Consider the following 20,408-nt stretch of genomic DNA (forward strand, 5'->3'; position numbering starts at 1 on the left):
TACTGTGCTACAAAATGGGATGGATTTAATGAGGCATTGGAAAATCTCCCTGGTCTTTGTGGGTGAATCTGTGCTTGAAATTCACTATTCGACCTAAGGACCTTCAGCTGTTACATGCAGCCTATCGGGTACAGAGGAAGGGGTAGTCATTCAAAAATCATATTATTATTATTTGTTAGGCCAATCTTACACCGGAACTATTTTAGGCTTCTCCTAACAAAGGGGATGAGCATTTTATAGAGTTTTCTTTTCACTTTGACATTATGGAGTATTTTGTGTAGATTAATGACAAAACAATCCTATTGGTCTAAATCCATGTCAATCCCACCTTGTAACAAAACAACATGTGAAAATGTCCACTGGGGGTCAATATTATAGGCACTGTGTAATGTTTTGTGTCACACCTATGACTGTAAGGTATGATATGTATATACACTGCTCAAAGAAATAAAGGGAACACTAAAATAACACATCCTAGATCTGAATGAATGAAATATTCTTATTAAATACTTTTTTCTTTACATAGTTGAATGTGCTGACAACAAAATCACACAAAAATGATCAATGGAAATCAAATTTATCAACCCATGGAGGTCTGGATTTGGAGTCACACTCAAAATTAAAGTGGAAAACCACACTACAGGCTGATCCAACTTTGATGTAATGTCCTTAAAACAATTCAAAATGAGGCTCAGTAGTGTGTGTGGCCTCCACGTACCTGTATGACCTCCCTACAACGCCTGGGCGTGCTCCTGATGAGGTGGCGGATGGTCTCCTGAGGGATCTCCTCCCAGACCTGGACTAAAGCATCCGCCAACTCCTGGACAGTCTGTGGTGCAACGTGGCGTTGGTGGATGGAGTGAGACATGATGTCCCAGATGTGCTCAATTGGATTCAGGTCTGGGGAACGGGCGGGCCAGTCCATAGCATCAATACCTTCCTCTTGCAGGAACTGCTGACACACTCCAGCCACATGAGGTCTAGCATTGTCTTGCATTAGGAGGAACCCAGGGCCAACCGCACCAGCATATGGTCTCACAAGGGGTCTGAGGATCTCATCTCGGTACCTAATGGCAGTCAGGCTACCTCTGGCGAGCATATGGAGGGCTGTGCGGCCCCCCAAAGAAATGCCACCCCACACCATGACTGACCCACCGCCAAACCGGTTATGCTGGAGGATGTTGCAGGCAGCAGATTGTTCTCCACGGCGTCTCCAGACTCTGTCACGTCTGTCACATGTGCTCAGTGTGAACCTGTTTTCATCTGTGAAGAGCACAGGGCGCCAGTGGCGAATTTGCCAATCTTGGTGTTCTCTGGCAAATGCCAAACGCCCTGCACGGTGTTGGGCTGTAAGCACAACCCCCACCTGTGGACGTCGGGTCCTCATACCACCCTCATGGAGTCTGTTTCTGACCGTTTGAGCAGACACATGCACATGTGTGGCCTGCTGGAGGTCATATTGCAGGGCTCTGGCAGTGCACCTCCTGCTCCTCCTTGCACAAAGGCGGAGGTAGCGGTCCTGCTGCTGGGATGTTGCCCTCCTACGGCCTCCTCCACGTCTCCTGATGTACTGGCCTTTCTCCTGGTAGCGCCTCCATGTTCTGGACACTACACTGACAGACACAGCAAACCTTCTTGCCACAGCTCGCATTGATGTGCCATCCTGGATGAGCTGCACTACCTGAGCCACTTGTGTGGGTTGTAGACTCCGTCTCATGCTACCACTAGAGTGAAAGCACCGCCAGCATTCAAAAGTGACCAAAACATCAGCCAGGAAGCATAGGAACTGAGGTCACCACCTGCAGAACCACTCCTTTATTGGGGGGGGGTCTTGCTAATTGCCTATAATTTCCACCTGTTGTCTATTCCATTTGCACAACAGCATGTGACATTTATTGTCAATCAGTGTTGCTTCCTAAGTGGACAGTTTGATTTCACAGAAGTGTGATTGACTTGGAGTTACATTGTGTTGTTTAAGTGTTCCCTTTATTTTTTTGAGCAGTGTATATAGTTGAAGTCGGAAGTTTACATACACCTTAGCGGAATACATTTAAACTCAGTTTTTCACAATTCCTGACATTTAATCCTCGTAAATGTCCCTGTTTTACGTCAGTTAGGATCACCACTTTAATTTAAGAATGTGAAATGTCAGAATAAAAGTTGAGAGAATGATTTATTTCAGCTTTTATTTATTTAATCACATTCCCAGTGGGTCAGAAGTTTACATACACTCAATTAGTATTTGGTAGCATTGCCTTTAAATTGTTTAACTTGTGTCAAACATTTCGGGTAGCCTTCCACAAGCTTCCCACAATAAGTTGGGTGAATTTTGGCCTATTCTTCCTGACAGAGCTGGTCAGGTTTGTAGGCATCCTTGCTCGCACACGCTTTTTCAGCTCTGCCCACAACTTTTCTATACGGTTGAGGTAAGGGCTTTGTGATACCTTGACTTTGTTGTCCTTAAGCCATTTTGCCACAACTTTGGAAGTATGCTTGGGGTCATTGTCCATTTGGAAGACCCATTTGCGACCAAGCTTTAACTTCCTGACTGATGTCTTGAGATGTTGTTTCAATATACCATCATACATTTCCTGCCTCATGATGCCATCTATTTTGTGTGCCAGTCCCTCCTGCAGCAAAGCACCCCCACAACATGATGCTGCCACTCCCATGCTTCACTGTTGGGATGGCGTTCTTCGGCTTGCAACCCTCCCCCTTTTTCCTCCAAACACAACAATGGCCAAACAGTTCTATTTTTGTTTAATCAGACCAGAGGACGTTTCTCCAAAAAGTATGATCTTTGTGTACAGTTGTAAACCGTAGTCTGGCTTTTTTATGGCGGTTTTGGAGCAGTGGCTTCTTCCTTGCTGAGCGGCCTTTCATGTTATGTCGATATAGGACTTGTTTTGCTGTGGATATAGATACTTTTGTACCTGTTTACTCCAGCATCTTCACCAGGTCCTGTGCTGTTGTTCTGGTATTGATTTGCACTTTCCGCACCAACGTACCTTCATCTCTAGGAGACGGAACGTGTCTCTTTCATGAGCAGTATGATGGCTGCGTGGTCCCATGGTGTTTATACTTGTGTACTATTGTTTGTACAGATGAACATGGTACCTTCAGGTGTTTGGAAAATTACTCCCAAGGGATGAACCAGATTTTTGAAGGTCTACAATGGAGGTCTTGGCTGATTTCTTTTGATTTTCCTATGATGTCAAGCAAGAGTTTGAAGGTATACCTTGAAATACATCCACAGGTACAACTCCAATTGACTCGAATGATGTCAATTAGCCTATCAGAAGCTTCTAAAGCCATGACATCATTTTATGGAATTTGCCAAGCTGTTTCAAGGCACAGTCAACTTAGTGTATGTAAACTTCTGACCCACTGTAATTTTGATACAGTGAATTAAAAGTGAAATAATCTGTCTGTAAACAATTGTTGGAAAAATGTATTGTGTCATGCACATAGTAGATTTGCCAAAACTATAGTTTGTTAACAAGAAATGTGTGGAGTGGTATAAAAACACGTTTTAATGACTCCAACCTAAGTGTATGTAAACTTCCGCTTGAACAGTATATAAAACCAACACTCACCATCAACAGTGATTGCATTTCTGAAATGTTTTGTGCGTATTGAAAATGTCTATCTGATAAACTCCAGAGTTGTTGAGGGTAAGATTTCTGATGATGAGAGATCCAGTTTGTCTGTCCAGCTGCAGTCTGTCTGGGAATCTTCCTTTGAATTCTGTGATGTTCTCTCCTCTGATGACCTGACTCTCAACTATTGAGGTGTTTGGAATGACTGGACCAAAGAACCAAAATATCTTATCAGCCTGTAGTCCAGTTAGTCCAGTGTGTAGAGTGACAGACTGCCTCTCTCTCCGTGTCAATATACTCCCAAAAATAATCTATTAGATATTTATTTGATATTCAGTTTAGTTTCAGTTAGTTTTCAGATCCACTTGACTAGTTTTTATTTAGTTTAAGTTTTATAGAAACACTTCTTTGTTTGTATATTATTTAGTTTCAGTTTTAGTGTTAGGGACAGAAAGACGTGCATTTATGTGTTGTATAGATTTTGGGGGTGTCACTTCTTGCCTTTGTGGGGCAGTAATGCATAAGGTGATGGGTCAGGTCATAGGTTAGGTTAACTTTAAAGGTAGACTCAGCCAGATGACGTACACGCACAAAGTAAACTGTAGTAGTGGGTCAATTTCTACAGCAACCAGGGTCTGGTTTCTCAAAGGCATCTTAAGTTCTTTGTTGGAACCTTAGTAGGAGTGTCGTTAAACATGGTGCGCCTCACTACACCTAGGTCTCAAGGGAGAACTGCAAGCGAAACATTTCGGAACCCGAAAGCAAGTCACAAGGACAACAAATCCTCAGTGCCGCAATACTGGTAGCACCCAGGTTGGTACACTGTCACAAGTAATAAAGACAAGGGCACAACTCAAACGATGGCACAAGCGACACCTAGCGGGGGGACAACAGAGCACCCTGATGGAGGCTAGCTTGCTTGCTGCTCCAAGCTATTGAATAGATGCCGGTAGCCTATACTTCTGCGCTTATACACTCTAACATTGAGCTCTTACCAAGTGAGCCCTTCCTGGAACGTGCAGAAAAAAAGGAAGAAGTGGAAGAAGTGGAGCGGCTGCTATTTACCAGGTGCGCATTTTTTTAAAGGTTTTTAATGCCTTTAGGGGGTTGTGAAGGAGTGAGGTAGGGGGAGGTGCATCTGCAACGGCCGAAAGTCAGACACTAATGTAGTTTTCCAACCACAAACCTCAACTCAACGTGTCAGGTTGCCATTGTTTATAAATACCTTTTTTTGTGGGGGGGGGGGGGGACTGGCGTCGCGGTCTAAAGCGTCACTACAGACCCGGTTTCGATCCCGACTGATCGGGAGTCCCTTAAGGCGGCGTACAATTGTCCCAGTGTTATCCGTTTAGGGGAGGGTTTGGCTGGAGTAGGTCGTCATTGTAAATAAGAATTTGTTCTTAACTGACTTGCCTAGTTAAATAAAGGTTAAATAATAAAATGAAAGGTTTTCTTTCAAATCTAACCCCCATATCACACACCCACAAGCTAAAAGCATAATATAACATGTGTTCATTACTTATTGAGATAGAGCCTCAATTATCACATGTACTGTATCCACTGTACACATAAATTGGCAATTGGTTCCTGTTTCAGTCATGTCTTTGGCCACATTCACATGGGTGAAATACAGTGCAAATAAAGTATTTAGACCCATTTACTTTTTCCACATTTTGTTATATTACAGCCTAATTCTAAAATGGATTAAATCATTTTCCCCCTCATCAATCTACACACATACCCCATAATGACAAAGCAAAAACAGGTTCAGACATTTTTGCAAGTGTATTATAAATTTTAAAAAGTAAATATCACATGTACATAAGTATTCAGACCCTTTACTCAGTACTTTGTTGAAGCACCTTTGGTAGCAATTACAGCCTTGAGTCTTCTTGGGTATGATGCTACAAGCTTGGCACACCTGTATTTGGAGGGTTTCTCCCATTCTTCTCTGCAGATTCTCTCAAGTTCTGTCAGGTTTGATGGGGAGCCACTGCACAGCTATTTTAAGATCTCTTCAGAGATGTTAAATCAGGTTCAAGTCCGGCTCTGGCTGGGCCACTCAAGGACACTTTATTGGAACCATAGTAGGAGCGTCGTTAGACATGGTGCGCCTCGCTACACCTAGTTCTCAGGGGAGAACTGCAAGTAAAACATACAGTCTCCTGATCTTGCGGTGTAGGCACGGTCACCGAAACCGAAAGCAAGTCACAAGGACAACAAATCCTCAGCGCCACAATACTGGTAGCACCCAGGTTGGTACACTGTCACAAGTCATAAAAACAAGGGCACAACCCAAACGATGGCACAAGCGACACCTAGCGGGGGGACAGCAGAGCACCCTGATGGAGGCTAGCTTGCTTGCTGCTCCAAGCTATTGAATAGATTCCGTTATCCTATACTTCTGCGCTTATACACTCTAACATTGAGCTCTTACCAAGCGAGAGCCCTTCCTGAAACGCGCCGAGAAGAGGAAGGGGAAGTAGTGCAGCGGCTGCTATTGAAACGGGTCATTCACAGCACAACAGTACATAACTCAGCCCGCCTAAAAGATTATTGGAAATACAGCGGCTGTGAAGAGACCTCTAAAGTCCCAGCAATAGAGAACTAGAAAATGACAACGCTTCAATATTTGGGAATATCAGTACGTTTCATCATCGGTAAGTAGGCTATTCCTGTAGAAGTTGTACTTTGTGTTGGTTACTGTTGTAATATATAGGCATGCCTTCTCATAATGTATAGGCTAGTTACTACTGTTATTCATTTATACATTTAATTCGTTGTCAATCTATTGTTTAGCCTATAGTCCTTGTCCTTTTTAAACACCATTCCCCACGAATAAAGTCGCACAAAAAGTATACAGCTCTGGTATCAAAACCTGCCATTTCCTCGGAAAGAGGTTGTGGGTGAGAACATTGCTGTTAGTCTGGTTCAGTCTCTCATCTCTACCGTACCACGACAGAGTCACATCTCTCACACAACACACCACCAAACAGCTCTCACTGCCAGGGGGAAATCGCCAGTTATGATACCAGATGACACGGAGGACAAGGAGTGGAATGTAATACCTGAACAGGCTAACCAAACATGGGCTATCAGCAAATTGTAAAAGGCATTCCAAAAATAATTGGTGTCAAATTTCAATGTAGACTAAATTATTCATCTAGCCTATGCCTATGACTTATCATCGGATAAGATCAAAATGTGTATATTTGTATTATGCATTATGGACTTTTTTTTAAATTTAGAAGCAACCGCGACACATGGATATGAACATGTAGACTATGTTGTGCTGACTGACTACGTCAAATGATAATAATTTAACAGAGAGCGCTTTTGCCCCATGTACTCTATAGCCATCTCTTTTCTTTCGTTTTGTATGCACTATTTAGCCTACTAACTTAGGACCAAGGTAAAAACAGTTTCAGGTTGGATATTCGCCAGATATTCGGCTTTCAAACCTCAATAGCTTTCAAACCACTTAGGACACAGACTCCAAATAAGTGTCATGATGTTGGAAAATTGTGCACAACATTGCACAGGTCTTATTTTCACGATTTTGACATTAATTCACTTTCCAAAGCTAATAAACATGTGGAAATGTGAGCAGCATTACGTATTCTGAGTTGAATTAGTTAGGGAGCGCAAACAAAGTATCAACTTTTTTTACATTCTAATTTCAATAGCTCCTTGGTCATGTGACCTACTGACCTCAAACACAGTTCAGAATGTACATTCAGTGGGCCTACACATTGCACACCCTTTAGTTTGTCCATTTTCATCTCACACTTTGTTACATGAATTTTGTACATTTTCTAATTTCAATACCTCCTTGGTCATGTGACCTACTGGACTCAACCAAGATTTGGAATGTCCATTGACTATCCTATATTGCACACCCTTTAGTTTGTACATTTTCATCTCACACGATTTTACATTAATTTGCCTGTTCTGCCCCGCTGAAAGACAGTGTCACTCACACACCTATTCACTTGGGCCTTCTCCCTGGAGCCTTCCTGACCTCCGTCTATGAGTGGTTTAGCACCAGAATCCTCACAAACATGCTGTGCGCATCAGGAGAGGGGCGACAACTCATCCGGCCGCACCCCAACCCCGTCATGAATGGCTCTACTCACCTGCCAAAAGAGGCAGGCTATCCCGGGCCAACCAAAGATCCATGGCGCTTTGGTATCATTACATTTAGGGGGGATTCTGACTTAGAGGCGTTCAGTCATAGTTCCACAGATGGTAGCTTCGCACTATTGGATCCTCAGCCAAGCACATATGTACTTGGGTGATTTGAGTGTGAACGCGACAGGTGGATACGCTCCTTTGAATTTCATCAAAGTTGACATTCAGTGATCTGTGGGAACCTAGGCTTCTTCCGTCCGTTTTATGGGTCCACACCAAATCAATTGGCAAGGATGGTACTACCCACATCAGATGTAGGCCTCCCTCCCCAGACAAGCTGGAGATACCTCTCCCCACTTCATAGGGCATGAGCCAGATCCATGCAATGCCCTATCACTGCGGGGCCAATGGGTTTAGTCTCCGCCTCGAGTCTAGTGAGCGTAGAGGAGACCTCGCCACCTACAATGTGTGGTGTCCCACACTCAGGTAAGCCTAAGGCCTGGTAGTGTCAGCAAATGGTAAGGCACATGCAATCTCCACTACATGCTCCAATGAGCGTAGAGGAGAGCTCCCACATAGAATGTATAGAGTCCCGCAGGCGGACCTGAGGCGGACCTGAGACCTGGCAGTAACCACTAAGCACATTTCATCTCTATTTAGTGCTCCACTGTTAGCGGGTCCTGCCAAAGCCAGCATTCGATTCAAACTTTCGAAATTTAAGTAAGCTAAGTATACGGGGGACGCGTGTTTAAACGTTTCACCACATCCGCTCTGTGATCAGACTGATGCCAGTAGTACATTTTCATCAGCATCTCCCAGGTCTTAACTCCCCCCTCCCAGCTAAAGCCAGGGATGTGTTCAAGCCATCATTCTTTGATTGGCTTCCTGTCAAGGTCAGGATTCACTTACAAGAGCACCATAGCAAATCATTGAGTCTGGTGGAACCGCCCTCACATTTTCATGCTTGACCGAAAGCCCGATATTCCAAGACCGACTGCCGCCTTCCGTTAACGATCAACAGCCGTCACCATCTGCAGGACTCTCTTTGCGTACGGACTAGTACCGAGGTAACTCCCATTTGGTTTACATCGTTAGTGACACCTGAAAACAGGTGACATACGGTGAGGGATTGGAAGAGCCCTGCTAGAAGGTTACCTCGTTATCTCCCTTACCCCACCTGTACTAACATGCTAGAGACAGTTTGTCTCCTAGCCATTGGCGAGACTCCCTCAAAACAGGTGACACACAGAGTAGAGAATGGAAGAGCCCTCCATGGGCTATGGTACTATATATCCGGAAGTTATGGATCTGACTTTGCCATCTTCCCTTAACTACATTGTTCTAACATGCCAGAGGCTGTTCACCTTGGAGACCTGCTGTGGATATGGGTACGGCCCGGCACGATATTTACACACTCTCCCCCGGATTTTCAAAGGCCAGCGAGAGCTCACCGGACGCTGCTGAAACCGCAACGCTTTCCAAGGCTTGGGCCCCTTTCTCGGGACGAACCCATTCCAGGGCTCCCTGCCCTTCACAAAGAAAAGAGAACTCTCCCCGGGGCTCCCGCCAGATTCTCCTGGATCAGTCACGTTACCGCACCGGATGCCTCGCGGCGCCCATCACTGCCAGTCCGTGGACATTCTGAACCTTGGTTGAGTCCAGTAGGTCACATGACCAAGGAGCGCTGATAATTAAAAACAGAAAAAAATGTATGTAAAACCGCGTGAGATGAAAATGGACAAACTAAAGGGTGTGCAATATAGAAGGATAGTCAGTGGACATTCTGAACCTTGGTTGAGTCCAGTAGGTCACATGACAAAGGAGCTACTGAAATTCAAATGTTTGAAAAACATTAAATTCATGTAAAATTGTGTGAGATGAAAATGGACAAACAAAAGGGTATAATTGGCAAACTGGTCCATTCGGACCAGACCGGCTTTATCCCGAACAGAAACTCATTCTTCAATCTCAGGCGCCTCTTCAACATTATGTATTCTCAGAGGTTACCAAACATGGACCTTGCCGTTATATCTCTTGACGCCGAGAAGGCTTTTGACCAAGTTGAGTGGTCCTATCTATTCAAAGTCCTACAGAAATTTAGTATTGGAGATGGGTTCATAAATTGGATCCAGCTTTTATATAGGAACCCCTGTGCGAGAATACTCACTAACCAATCATTGTCGCCCCGATTTAACCTCTACAGAGGGACAAGGCAGGGTTGTGCGCTGTCGCCTATGCTCTTCGCCCTAATCATTGAACCTCTCGCTCAGACGATTAAATCTGATGCAGCAATACACGGCTATAATACTAAAGATACTCTAAATAAGATTTCCCTGTACGCAGATGACATTCTCCTCTATGTAACAGAACCCCAAGCTAGTATTCCAGCTATTCTTGATGTGATTAATTTGTTTGGTACCTTCTCGGGATACAGAATAAATTGGAACAAGAGTGAATTAATGCCCATACGGTTACAAAACACCTCCTGGCTAGAACATCTTCCACTTAAGTTATCTTCAGAAAAATTTACCTATCTAGGAATTGTAGTTACCAAACAATATTCCTTACTATTTAAAGAGAATTTCCCCTCGCTGATGCAAAAACTAAAAACAAACATACAATTTTGGAGAACTCTCCCAATTTCTCTGCTCGGAAGAATTAATGCCATTAAAATGGTCTTCCTCCCACAACTGCTCTACCTATACCAGAACATCCCAGTATTCATACCTAAATCCTTTCATAAACAACTGGACTCAATTATCAATCCTTTCATCTGGGATTATAAAACACACAGGATAGGTAAAAAACACCTCTGCAAATCCAAGATGGAAGGAGGATTGTCTCTCCCAAATTTTATATTTTATTATTGGGCAGCTAACCTCCGTGCGGTTACGTTTTTGCTGGATGACGCACGTCCGTCACCCACCTGGCTTAGTATGGAGCGTGAGGAGTGTCACCCCTTCGCTATTGGTGCTGTGATTTTGTCGCCTGTCAACCTGGAGAGGTCACTTTATCGTAACAATCCTATTATACATAGCACAGTCCGAATCTGGAAGCAAATTAAAACCCACTTTGAGCTTAGACCAATGTCATTCATGCTCCCTGTTGCCAGGAACCCCTCCTTTGCCCCCTCCAACCTTGATAACACCTTTGAGCAATGGGGAGAGTTGGGGATAAGTACCATAGGGGATTTATATATAGAAGGGACCTTTGCTTCCTTTGAGTTGCTGAGGGAAACTTATAATCTTCCCAGAAATAACTTTTTCAGATACCTACAAATCAGAGACTATGTTAGGAAACACCTCCCAACATTTGGGAACGCTAAGCCTTCCATGTTTGACGGATGCATAAAAACATCCCCCACCTCAGACAAACTGATATCTCGTTTATATGACTCTTTTCAATCGGTTAGCACACCCTCTACAGAGGCCATTAAGGCAAAATGGGAGGAAGAACTAGGGACTGACATTTCGATGGCAGACTGGGAAGATAGCTTGGAGTATATCCACACCTGCTCCATTAACTCCAGACATCGGCTCATACAATTCAAGGTATTACACAGATTACACTATTCCAAAACCAAACTGCATAGGATATTTCCTGATACATCCCCTTTGTGTGATAAATGTCAGGCTGCACAGGGTACACTTCTCCACTGCTTTGCCCTATGCTCTAGCTTGCATGGTTACTGGTGTGGAATTTTTAGGATCCTCTCTGAAGTTCTGGAGACTTCAATTGACCCAGACCCGCTTCTGATAGTCCTGGGAGTGTCTGATTCCCTAATCGGACTAACCAACCCCCAAAAACAACTCATCTCTTACAGTCTCATTTCGGCAAAAAAACTAATCTTGTTGTTCTGGAAAAAGAGGGAAGCGCCCACTACCAAATTATGGCTCAGCGAATTGGCAAACACTGTACACTTAGAAAGGATTAGACATATTCTGAACAATAAATTATTAACATTTGATCAGATCTGGCAGCCTTTCCTCTCTTACTTGGACCATTCGGCGCTGTGAATTTGTACTTTTTAACGCACTCTCCATTGTAATATTTTAATCCACCTCTGGGCAGCACGTGCTGGCACCGCCACCCGAGCAGCGGGGAGGGGTATAAGGGGAAGGGATAAAGGGGGGGAGGGATAAAGGGGGGGAATAAGGGGGGGGTGACACCCACCCTCTTTCTTTCTACCTGTCCTTGTTTTGTAATAATTGTTTTGTACCCAGAACTCTGGATCTTTTTATTTCTGTCTGCTCTTTTATGTTTAGTTAAAAATTGTATACCTGCCTTTCATACCTATACACCATTCCTGTGTGTGTTCAATAAAAATATTTGAACGAGACAAACAAAAGGGTGTGCAATATATAAGGCTAGTCAGTGGATATTCTGAAAGTAGTTTGAGGGTTGTACAGTCGTGGCCAAAGTTTTGAGAATGACACAAATAGTAATTTTCACAAAGTCTGCTGCCTCAGTTTGTATGATGGCAATTCGCATATACTCCAGAATGTTATGAAGAGTGATCAGATGAATTGCAATTAATTGCAAAGTCCCTCTTTGCCATGCAAATGAACTGAATCGCCAAAAAACATTTCCACTGCATTTCAGCCCTGCCACAAAAGGATCAGCTGACATCATGTCAGTGATTCTCTCGTTAACACAGGTGTGAGTGTTGACGAGGAAAAGGCTGGAGATCACTCTGTCATGCTGATTGAGTTCGAATAACAGACTAGAAGCTTCAAAAGGAATTGGAATCATTGTTCTTCCTCTGTCAACAATGGTTACCTGCAAGGAAACACATGTCGTCATCATTGTTTGGCACAAAAAGGGCTTCACAGGCAAGGATATTGCTGCCAGTAAGATTGCACCTAAATCAACCATTTATCGGATCGTCAAGAACTTCAAGGAGAGCGGTTAAATTGTTGTGAAGAAGGCTTCAGGGCGCCCAAGAAAGTCCACCAAGCACCAGGACCATCTCCTAAAGTTGATTCAGCTGCGGGATCGGGGCACCACCAGTACAGAGCTTGCTCAGGAATGGCAGCAGGCAAGTGTGAGTGCATCTGCACACACAGTGAGGCGAAGACTTTTGGAGGATGGCCTGGTGTCAAAAAGGGCAGCAAAGAAGCAACTTCTCTCCAGGAAAATCATCAGGGACAGACGGATATTCTCAAATCTAAGTTTATTTGTCACGTGCGCTGAAAACAACAGGTATAGATAGACCTTTTAGTGAAATGCTTACTTACAGGCTCTAACCAATAGTGCAAAAAAAGTATTACGTGAACAATAGGTAGGTAAAGAGATAAAACAACAGTAAAAAGACAGGCTATATACAGTAGCGAGGCTATAAAAGTAGCGAGGCTACATACAGACACCGGTTAGTCAGGCTGATTGAGGTAGTATGTACATGTAGATATGGTTAAAGTTACTATGCGTATATGATTAACAGAGTAGCAGTAGCGTAAAAGAGGGGTTGGCGGGTGGTGGGTGGGACACAATGCAGATAGCCCGGTTAGCCAATGTGGGGGAGCACTATTTGGTCGGCCCAATTGATGTAGTATGTACGTGAATGTATAGTTAAAGTGACTATGCATATATGATAAACAGAGAGTAGCAGCAGCGTAAAAAGAGGGGTTTGAAGGGGGGCACACAATGCAAATAGTCCGGGTAGCCATTTGATTACCTGTTTAGGAGTCTTATGGCTTGGGGGTAAAAACTGTTGAGAAGCCTTTTTGTCCTAGACTTGGCAGTCCGGTACCGCTTTCCATGCGGTAGTGGAGAGAACAGTCTATGACTGGGGTGGCTGGGGTCTTTGACAATTGTGATGTAGTGGGCCGTACGCACTACCCTCTGTAGTGCCTTGCGGTCAGAGGCCGAGCAATTGCTACAACAGGCAGTGATGCAACCAGTCAGGATGGTCTCGATGTTGCAGCTGTAGAACCTTTTGAGGATCTCAGGACCCATGCCAAATCTTTTTAGTTTCCTGAGGGATAATAGGCTTGGTCGTGCCCTCTTCACAACTGTCTTGGTGTGTTTGGACCATTCTAATTTGTTGTTGATGTGGACACCAAGGAACTTGAAGCTCTCAACCTGCTCCACTACAGCCCCATCGATGAGAATGGGGGCGTGCTCGGTCCTCCTTTTCCTGTAGTCCACAATAATCTCCTTTGTCTTGCTTACGTTGAGGGATAGGTTGTTGTTCTGGCACCACCCGGCCAGATCCCTGACTTCCTCCCTATAGGCTGTCTCGTCATTGCCGATGATCAGGCCTATCACTGTTGTGTCGTCTGCAAACTTAATGATGGTGTTGTAGTCATGCCTGGCCATGCAGTCGTGGGTGAACAGGGAGTACAGGAGGGGACTGAGCACGCACCCCTGGGGAGCTCCAGTGTTGAGGATCAGCGTGGCAGATGTGTTTCTACCTACCCTCACCACCTGGGGGCGGCCCGTCAGGAAGTCCAGGCTTAAGAGTGTTTTTATTGATGCTCCTAGAAAGATATTGTCACCTATGGCTACAAATATTGAGGCGGCTTATTCTAATGCACATCATCTAATATTTTGAGACAAATTACAGACAACCTACAAGTATCAAAATATAACTCAATTGATTGAACATGAAATGCATTTGAATATTATTCTCCCACTATATTTATATTTTAATGCAGTCATCTCGGTTTTAATTTGAAGCATATTTTTATACATCGCTGGTTTGCAAAGAGAGTGGCTTTATTTGTAGTCGAATTTGAAGTTATCAGCATTAGATTACGAGCGTTTTCAAGTGCAATATTAATAAAGATTGCTTTGGGAAACAGCTCGGAGATTTAAAGATGTTCTTATCAAGGTTCTATAAATGAAATGTTTTGGGCTTTTGGGAAACCGGGACCAGGTTTTGGCAATTGACCCACAACTACAGTTTACTTTGTGCATCTACGTCATCTCGCTGAGTCTACCTTTGAACCTAACCATCACCTTATTATGCATTATGCCGATTTCAAAACTACAGGGAACTCGGAACTCAGTGCGTTTAACACAACTAGGAACTCGGAAGAAAACAAGCTCCTACAGGGAAAAATCGTTTTGATTTGTTCCAACTCGGAATTCCAACTCGGGCCTCTTTCTAGACCTCCAACTTTCCTACCTGAAGTTCATGATTTTTTTCCATTTATATTTAAAACATACAAAATACTTGCAGTGAAGCCGCTCAACAACTACATCACATGTCATGATTTTCCCCGTTGTCTTGAACGCACCATTACTGCCCCACAGCTGCATGAAGTGACGTTCCCCAAAACACTAAAACATAAATGGCTCCTAGCCTCCCAAAAAGAGGCAACTTTCTGTCCCTAACACTAAAACAAATCAAATGAAAATACATGTTTTTATAAAACTTAAACTAAATAAAAACAAATAAAGTTGATCTGAAAACAAACTTAAGCTAAACTGAATTTCAAATTGAAAATTCAAACAAAACAATAATTACCTTGACACACACAAACAGTATGATTTGTGCCCTTTGTCTTTGTTACTGAACAACTCATATTCATTGATTCCAGATCTGTCAGGAGCTGTGAATGCTGAAGTGAATACATTGACACAGAGAGAGAGGCAATCTGTCACTCTACACACTGGACTAACTGGACTACAGGCTATAAGATATTTTGGTTCTTTGGTCCAGTCATTCCAAACACCTCAATAGTTGAGAGTCAGGTCATCAGAGGAGAGAACATCACAGGATTCAAAGGAAGATTCCCAGACAGACTGCAGCTGGACAGACAAACTGGATCTCTCACAATCAGAAATCTCACCCTCAACAACTCTGGAGTTTATCAGATAGACATTTTCAAAACACACAAAACCTCTCAGAGATTCTATCGAACTGTCTATGGTGAGTTTTGGTTTTATATATAACAGTGTTTCAAGTGGGACACAATGCCCAAGAGTATTGTGGCATGTATTGTAAAACAGAAGACTACAGTAGAAGGTATTGATGTAGTATACTGTATACCATTTCTGCACCAAGCAACATTACACAATATCAACTTTTCTATGTGACTTGTTACTGTAACTGCTACATTATCATCAGCTTACAGTGTATCAATTATGATATTTACAACCCAATTGTAGCGATTGTTATAAATGGGCCTAACCCGACATTGAGAATTGAAACCGTTTATGATAATCACATGTATGTTCTTGTAATAATGTGGGGTTAGTCATGTTATCCGATGTCTTGTTTTTTGATCACCTGTCAAATAAAATAAACCATGTTCAGAGTTTGTGGTCGAACGCAGACAATTGGTTTGTGCGCGCAAAACCTCTTTTTATTCGTTGCTTGGTAGCCTAAAATGCTCTGTCTAATCTATCCCTGAAGGTGATTTTTCTGGACAGTTCATCAGGCAAGGGGAGCTGTTCAGTGGTGTGTTCTGTGGCGAACCAGATAGATATGCCCCTGTCCTGGTACAGAGGAGAGAAGAGACTCAACCATACTAGCAGCCCTGACCTCTCCACCAACCTGTCTCTCCCTCTGGAGATAAAGCTACAGGACAAAGATATCTACAGCTGTGTGGCTGCCAACCCAGTCAGCAACCAGACAACCAAACTTAACGTTGAAACGCTCTGCCTTCAATTTGTAGGTATGTCATTAATGGTAATGTACAACATTTTCTTTGTTATTGGACTGGTTAATTAGTTTACTTGGATCCCCATTCACTGCTATTCTTCCAGGGCTGGGGGTTAGACATCATATAAAACAATACTAATATACTAATACCGTAATACATATTAGTATTTACTACGGTATTAGAAGCCTCCAACTGGACTCACCACATCATTTCAATGTGGAAATTTGGGTAATATTTGGTTGAGACGTTGTTCAATGAGATTTCCACCTTTAGTCACCCACTCAAAAAGACAGAAGTTGGATGAACTCCGAATATGTTCTATGCTTTCAACTATCTAAAAGCACAACCAAATTCCAATGGAAACACAATGTCAGATTTTTGGTTAAGTTGTCATCTAAATGTGTTCTCATCGCGCTTTCAACTTTTAAAACTGCAACAAAGTTAAAATCGGAATACAATGTCAGATATTTTATATTTATACAACAACTAAATGTATTATCACTGTGCTTCATCTAATAGCACAACCAATTGACCTAGAAAGCAGTTTAGATGACATTAAAAGTACACAAGATTTCCACAGACCTGCTACCTTTGCATGCTACAGTACAGTGAACATGCACACTTGACATATTTAGTTACAGTAACCTCAATGTGGCCATGTATGTGTTACTCATTTTAAGGTTGAATAAATATTGTTACATTAGTTTGTAAGATAGCCTTGACGGGCAATTCCGCCACTTTTCAACCTCATATTCATTATTTCCAGTACCAAACCAATGTCTACAGCGCGTTTCTATGATCTGTGGTTTAAAAATGCTTCTGTGACAACACCGTGCTCCTCCACTGCGATTCCAACGCAATCTCCTGTTGCGAGATTGTTTTGCATTTTGCAACGCAATCTCACATTCAATGCTCACATTCAATTCGTGGATATATGTACATAACGCATTTCAGCAAATTTTGTGAGGCTTAATTCGTTGGAAAAGACACGAATTTAACCAGTAGGCTACTACACACACATATACTACACATATTGTTCTTCTGTATGCCTAATTCAACGTTATGAATATACATAAATGGTGTCTTTGTTTAACACTGTTTTAAAATGTGTAGCTGTATGCTTATATGTAGTGTTTTAAACTCGCTGAACCGAATTTGTGAGAAAAGACACATTTACATGCAAATTAATTCGTGGGGAGAATTGCTTAATTAATGCCAATGCTGTTTTCTATGCATGATTTCGCTTAATACTTTGGGATACTAGTGCACTTGTAATCAGAAAGGCTTTTTCGTGTAGGCAACAGTACACGATTTTCTTCATAACACATTTCACATTTTGTTGAGCCTAAATTACACCATTTTCTTCATAATGCATGTATTACATGTTCATGTAAAATAATGAATTATGTTGGATTACACTTATGGCACTTCCAAGGCCTTGCCATTATGATTATTACGGACATGTCAATCATGTTATATACTTAGACAGCTGTAACGCGTTCAACCAGTTAGCAAATCAGAAATATCAGTTTCCTAGTACTGACTAGCACTTGAATGCTGTATTGTGCTGGCTTCACATTTTCATGGGAAAATGGGAATGTGTAACTACGACATGATTGTGTGCAAGTGCTTTTGAAGTCGGAATAATTCTTAAACCAATAAGATTGACATCATAATTTTCTCATTTCCCACATGTAATTCCTATTTGGAGGTTCATTCAAGTGAAACTTCCCAGTCGGAACCAAGAATATCCGAGAACTCCGATAGCACCTGAACGAGGCATCGGTATGTGTGATAGACAACAGTAGGGTCCTGGTCGCGGCGTGTCCAGCACTCATACCCATTCACGACCACCGCAGTGTGAGTCAGTAGCCCACTATGTGTCCGTGCAGTCGACTAGTATAATTATTGTTTGTGAAGTAAGTACGGTGATTATTATTAAGGTTCTGGTCGTCTGAGATACCAACAGGCTATACAACAAACAATATAACTATAGAATTAAGAAACCAAGGGAAATAAAGTAATAATTAAATACATGCAAAAATAACAAACAATTGTTTGGTTGCTTTAAAATAAGTCATGTCTACACAATATTTTTCAAGGAGCGGTTCCAATGTTTAGTCTACATCCAATGTGTAGCCTACATGCATAGCCTACATTTGTCTTTAGATTTATTTTATGGGTGACTTTTCCATTAAATACGTTTCTTTCAATCTACCACTCCACTCTTCTGTAGTATGAATTTCCTCATTTAACCAATGGTCTTTGATACATTTCTTTTCTGCAGACAAGAGGATATTCAACAGGTAAGCATTTTGAAACCGTTCAGAGATTACTCCAAGTAATGGCACTCTTTGGGTTCTTTGCCAGGGAACATTTAAATACATTATGAATGGTTAATACTGTTTTCTATGCTTAATTTCACTTAATATTTTTATTACTCCAAGTAATGGCACTCTTTGGGTTCTTTGCCAGGGAACATTTAAATACATTATGAATGGTTAATACTGTTTTCTATGCTTAATTTCACTTAATATTTGTGGCTGATGTTGGGCTCATTGCAGTCAGAAAACATATGTTGTCGATCAAAATCCTTGCGGGTGATGTTGCTTCCTCCCCAAGTCATACGAGAAAATAACGGAAAACTGACCCAAGATCAGTCCTGTACAGGCAACTTCAACCCAATGTAATGCGGAGCGCGTTCCAGCTCGTCAACATAATCGGCTGCAGGGAGTTTACTTTCTGCGTTGTTCGGTTTATTTATGAATAGAAAATTAAATGAATCTAACAAACGCATTTCCAGGCAGTTAGAATGTATATTCTTATTCTGTGCAGAATCTGTGTATGTTGACCTACAACACATATGCGCATCATGACTTCAACAAAGAAGGCAACTTGGAACGTACCCGATCCTCCCATGCGAACACCCTCTTTCCCGGTAAGTGAAGTATGCAATAAAACAATGTAATTGTAATCGCTAGTATGTAATGTTTTGGAGATTGATTTATAGCTTTTTAGACATTTCTCAAACCAGTATGCATTTTCACTGATCTGTCAAGGTTTTCAATTAAAATCTCAGCTATAGGCCTACTCAACAGTTTCAGCTAGCTAGAGCTACGCTACAGTCTATGGAGTTTCATGGTGGGCGCAGGGTTTTGTTCTGGGCAACATCTACACACCTGATTAAACTAGCTTGACTGGTTAATTACTTTAATCCACATGTGTCCAACTCCTACCATGGGAGGTCCGAGTGTCTGCAGGTTTTTGCTCCACCCTTGGTTGGTAAATGAAGGTCACACATTACAAAGGAACTCCCCTCACCTGGTTAGGTTTTAATTGAAATCAAAAACCAAAAACCCGCAGACACTCGGCACTGTGGAATGAGTTTGACGCCCCTGTCTAATAGAGCTAGTGTCACGAATCCCACCGAAGATGGTCCCTCTTCCTGATTAGTATCACCTGTTTATTGTTTGGGTTTTGTTTTGGGCTATTTAAATGAATTTAATAAATTAATAAAAAATCCTACAATGTGATTTTCTGGATTTTTTTTCTAATTTTGTCTCTCATAGTTGAAGTGTACATATGATGAAAATTACAGGCCTCTCTCATCTTTTTAAGTGGGAGAACTTGCACAATTGGTGGATAACTAAATACTTTTTTGCCCCACTGTATATATGTGTCTTAAAATAAATAAGTATTATTTTGAAAGAACATCTGTCAAAGAATTAGCATACAAGGTGGGACCAGTAAATCTGTTCACAGTGCACAGATAAGACTGTGTAGACTAATTTCTAAAAATAATGTATGTTTGTTTGATGTATAATTATTGTCATTATTAATGTAGAGGAGTTAGTTCAGGCAAGCAACATTTCAACACGTTCTTTTCACATATTCTGTGTAGAAGTTCATTTATAAACTGGGTTGTTCCAGCCCTGAACGCGGATTGTCTGAAAGCCTTGGTTTATCAGACCGTATACCATGAGTATGACAAAACATGTCTTTTTACTGCTTTAATTACATTGGTAACCAGTTTATAATAGCAATAAGGCACCTCTGGGGTTTGTGA

General features: G+C 42.1%; 1 protein-coding gene and 1 pseudogene across 1 annotated transcript in view; both read left to right on the forward strand.

Annotated features, from left to right (window-relative positions):
• The first annotated feature begins 8,097 nt into the window (after window positions 1-8,097).
• Window positions 8,098-20,394, forward strand: LOC129856133 (uncharacterized; annotated as a pseudogene).
• Window positions 19,215-20,408, forward strand: part of LOC129856135 (SLAM family member 5-like) — a 37,771-nt gene continuing 36,577 nt past the window's right edge. The window contains exon 1 of the mRNA XM_055924239.1: window positions 19,215-19,280. Coding sequence (XP_055780214.1) covers window positions 19,215-19,280 — 66 coding nt within the window. The remainder of the gene's footprint in view (window positions 19,281-20,408) is intronic.

The sequence above is a fragment of the Salvelinus fontinalis genome, chromosome 5 (genome assembly GCF_029448725.1).
Source record: "Salvelinus fontinalis isolate EN_2023a chromosome 5, ASM2944872v1, whole genome shotgun sequence".
In the NCBI taxonomy this organism is placed as follows: Eukaryota; Metazoa; Chordata; class Actinopteri; order Salmoniformes; family Salmonidae; genus Salvelinus; species Salvelinus fontinalis.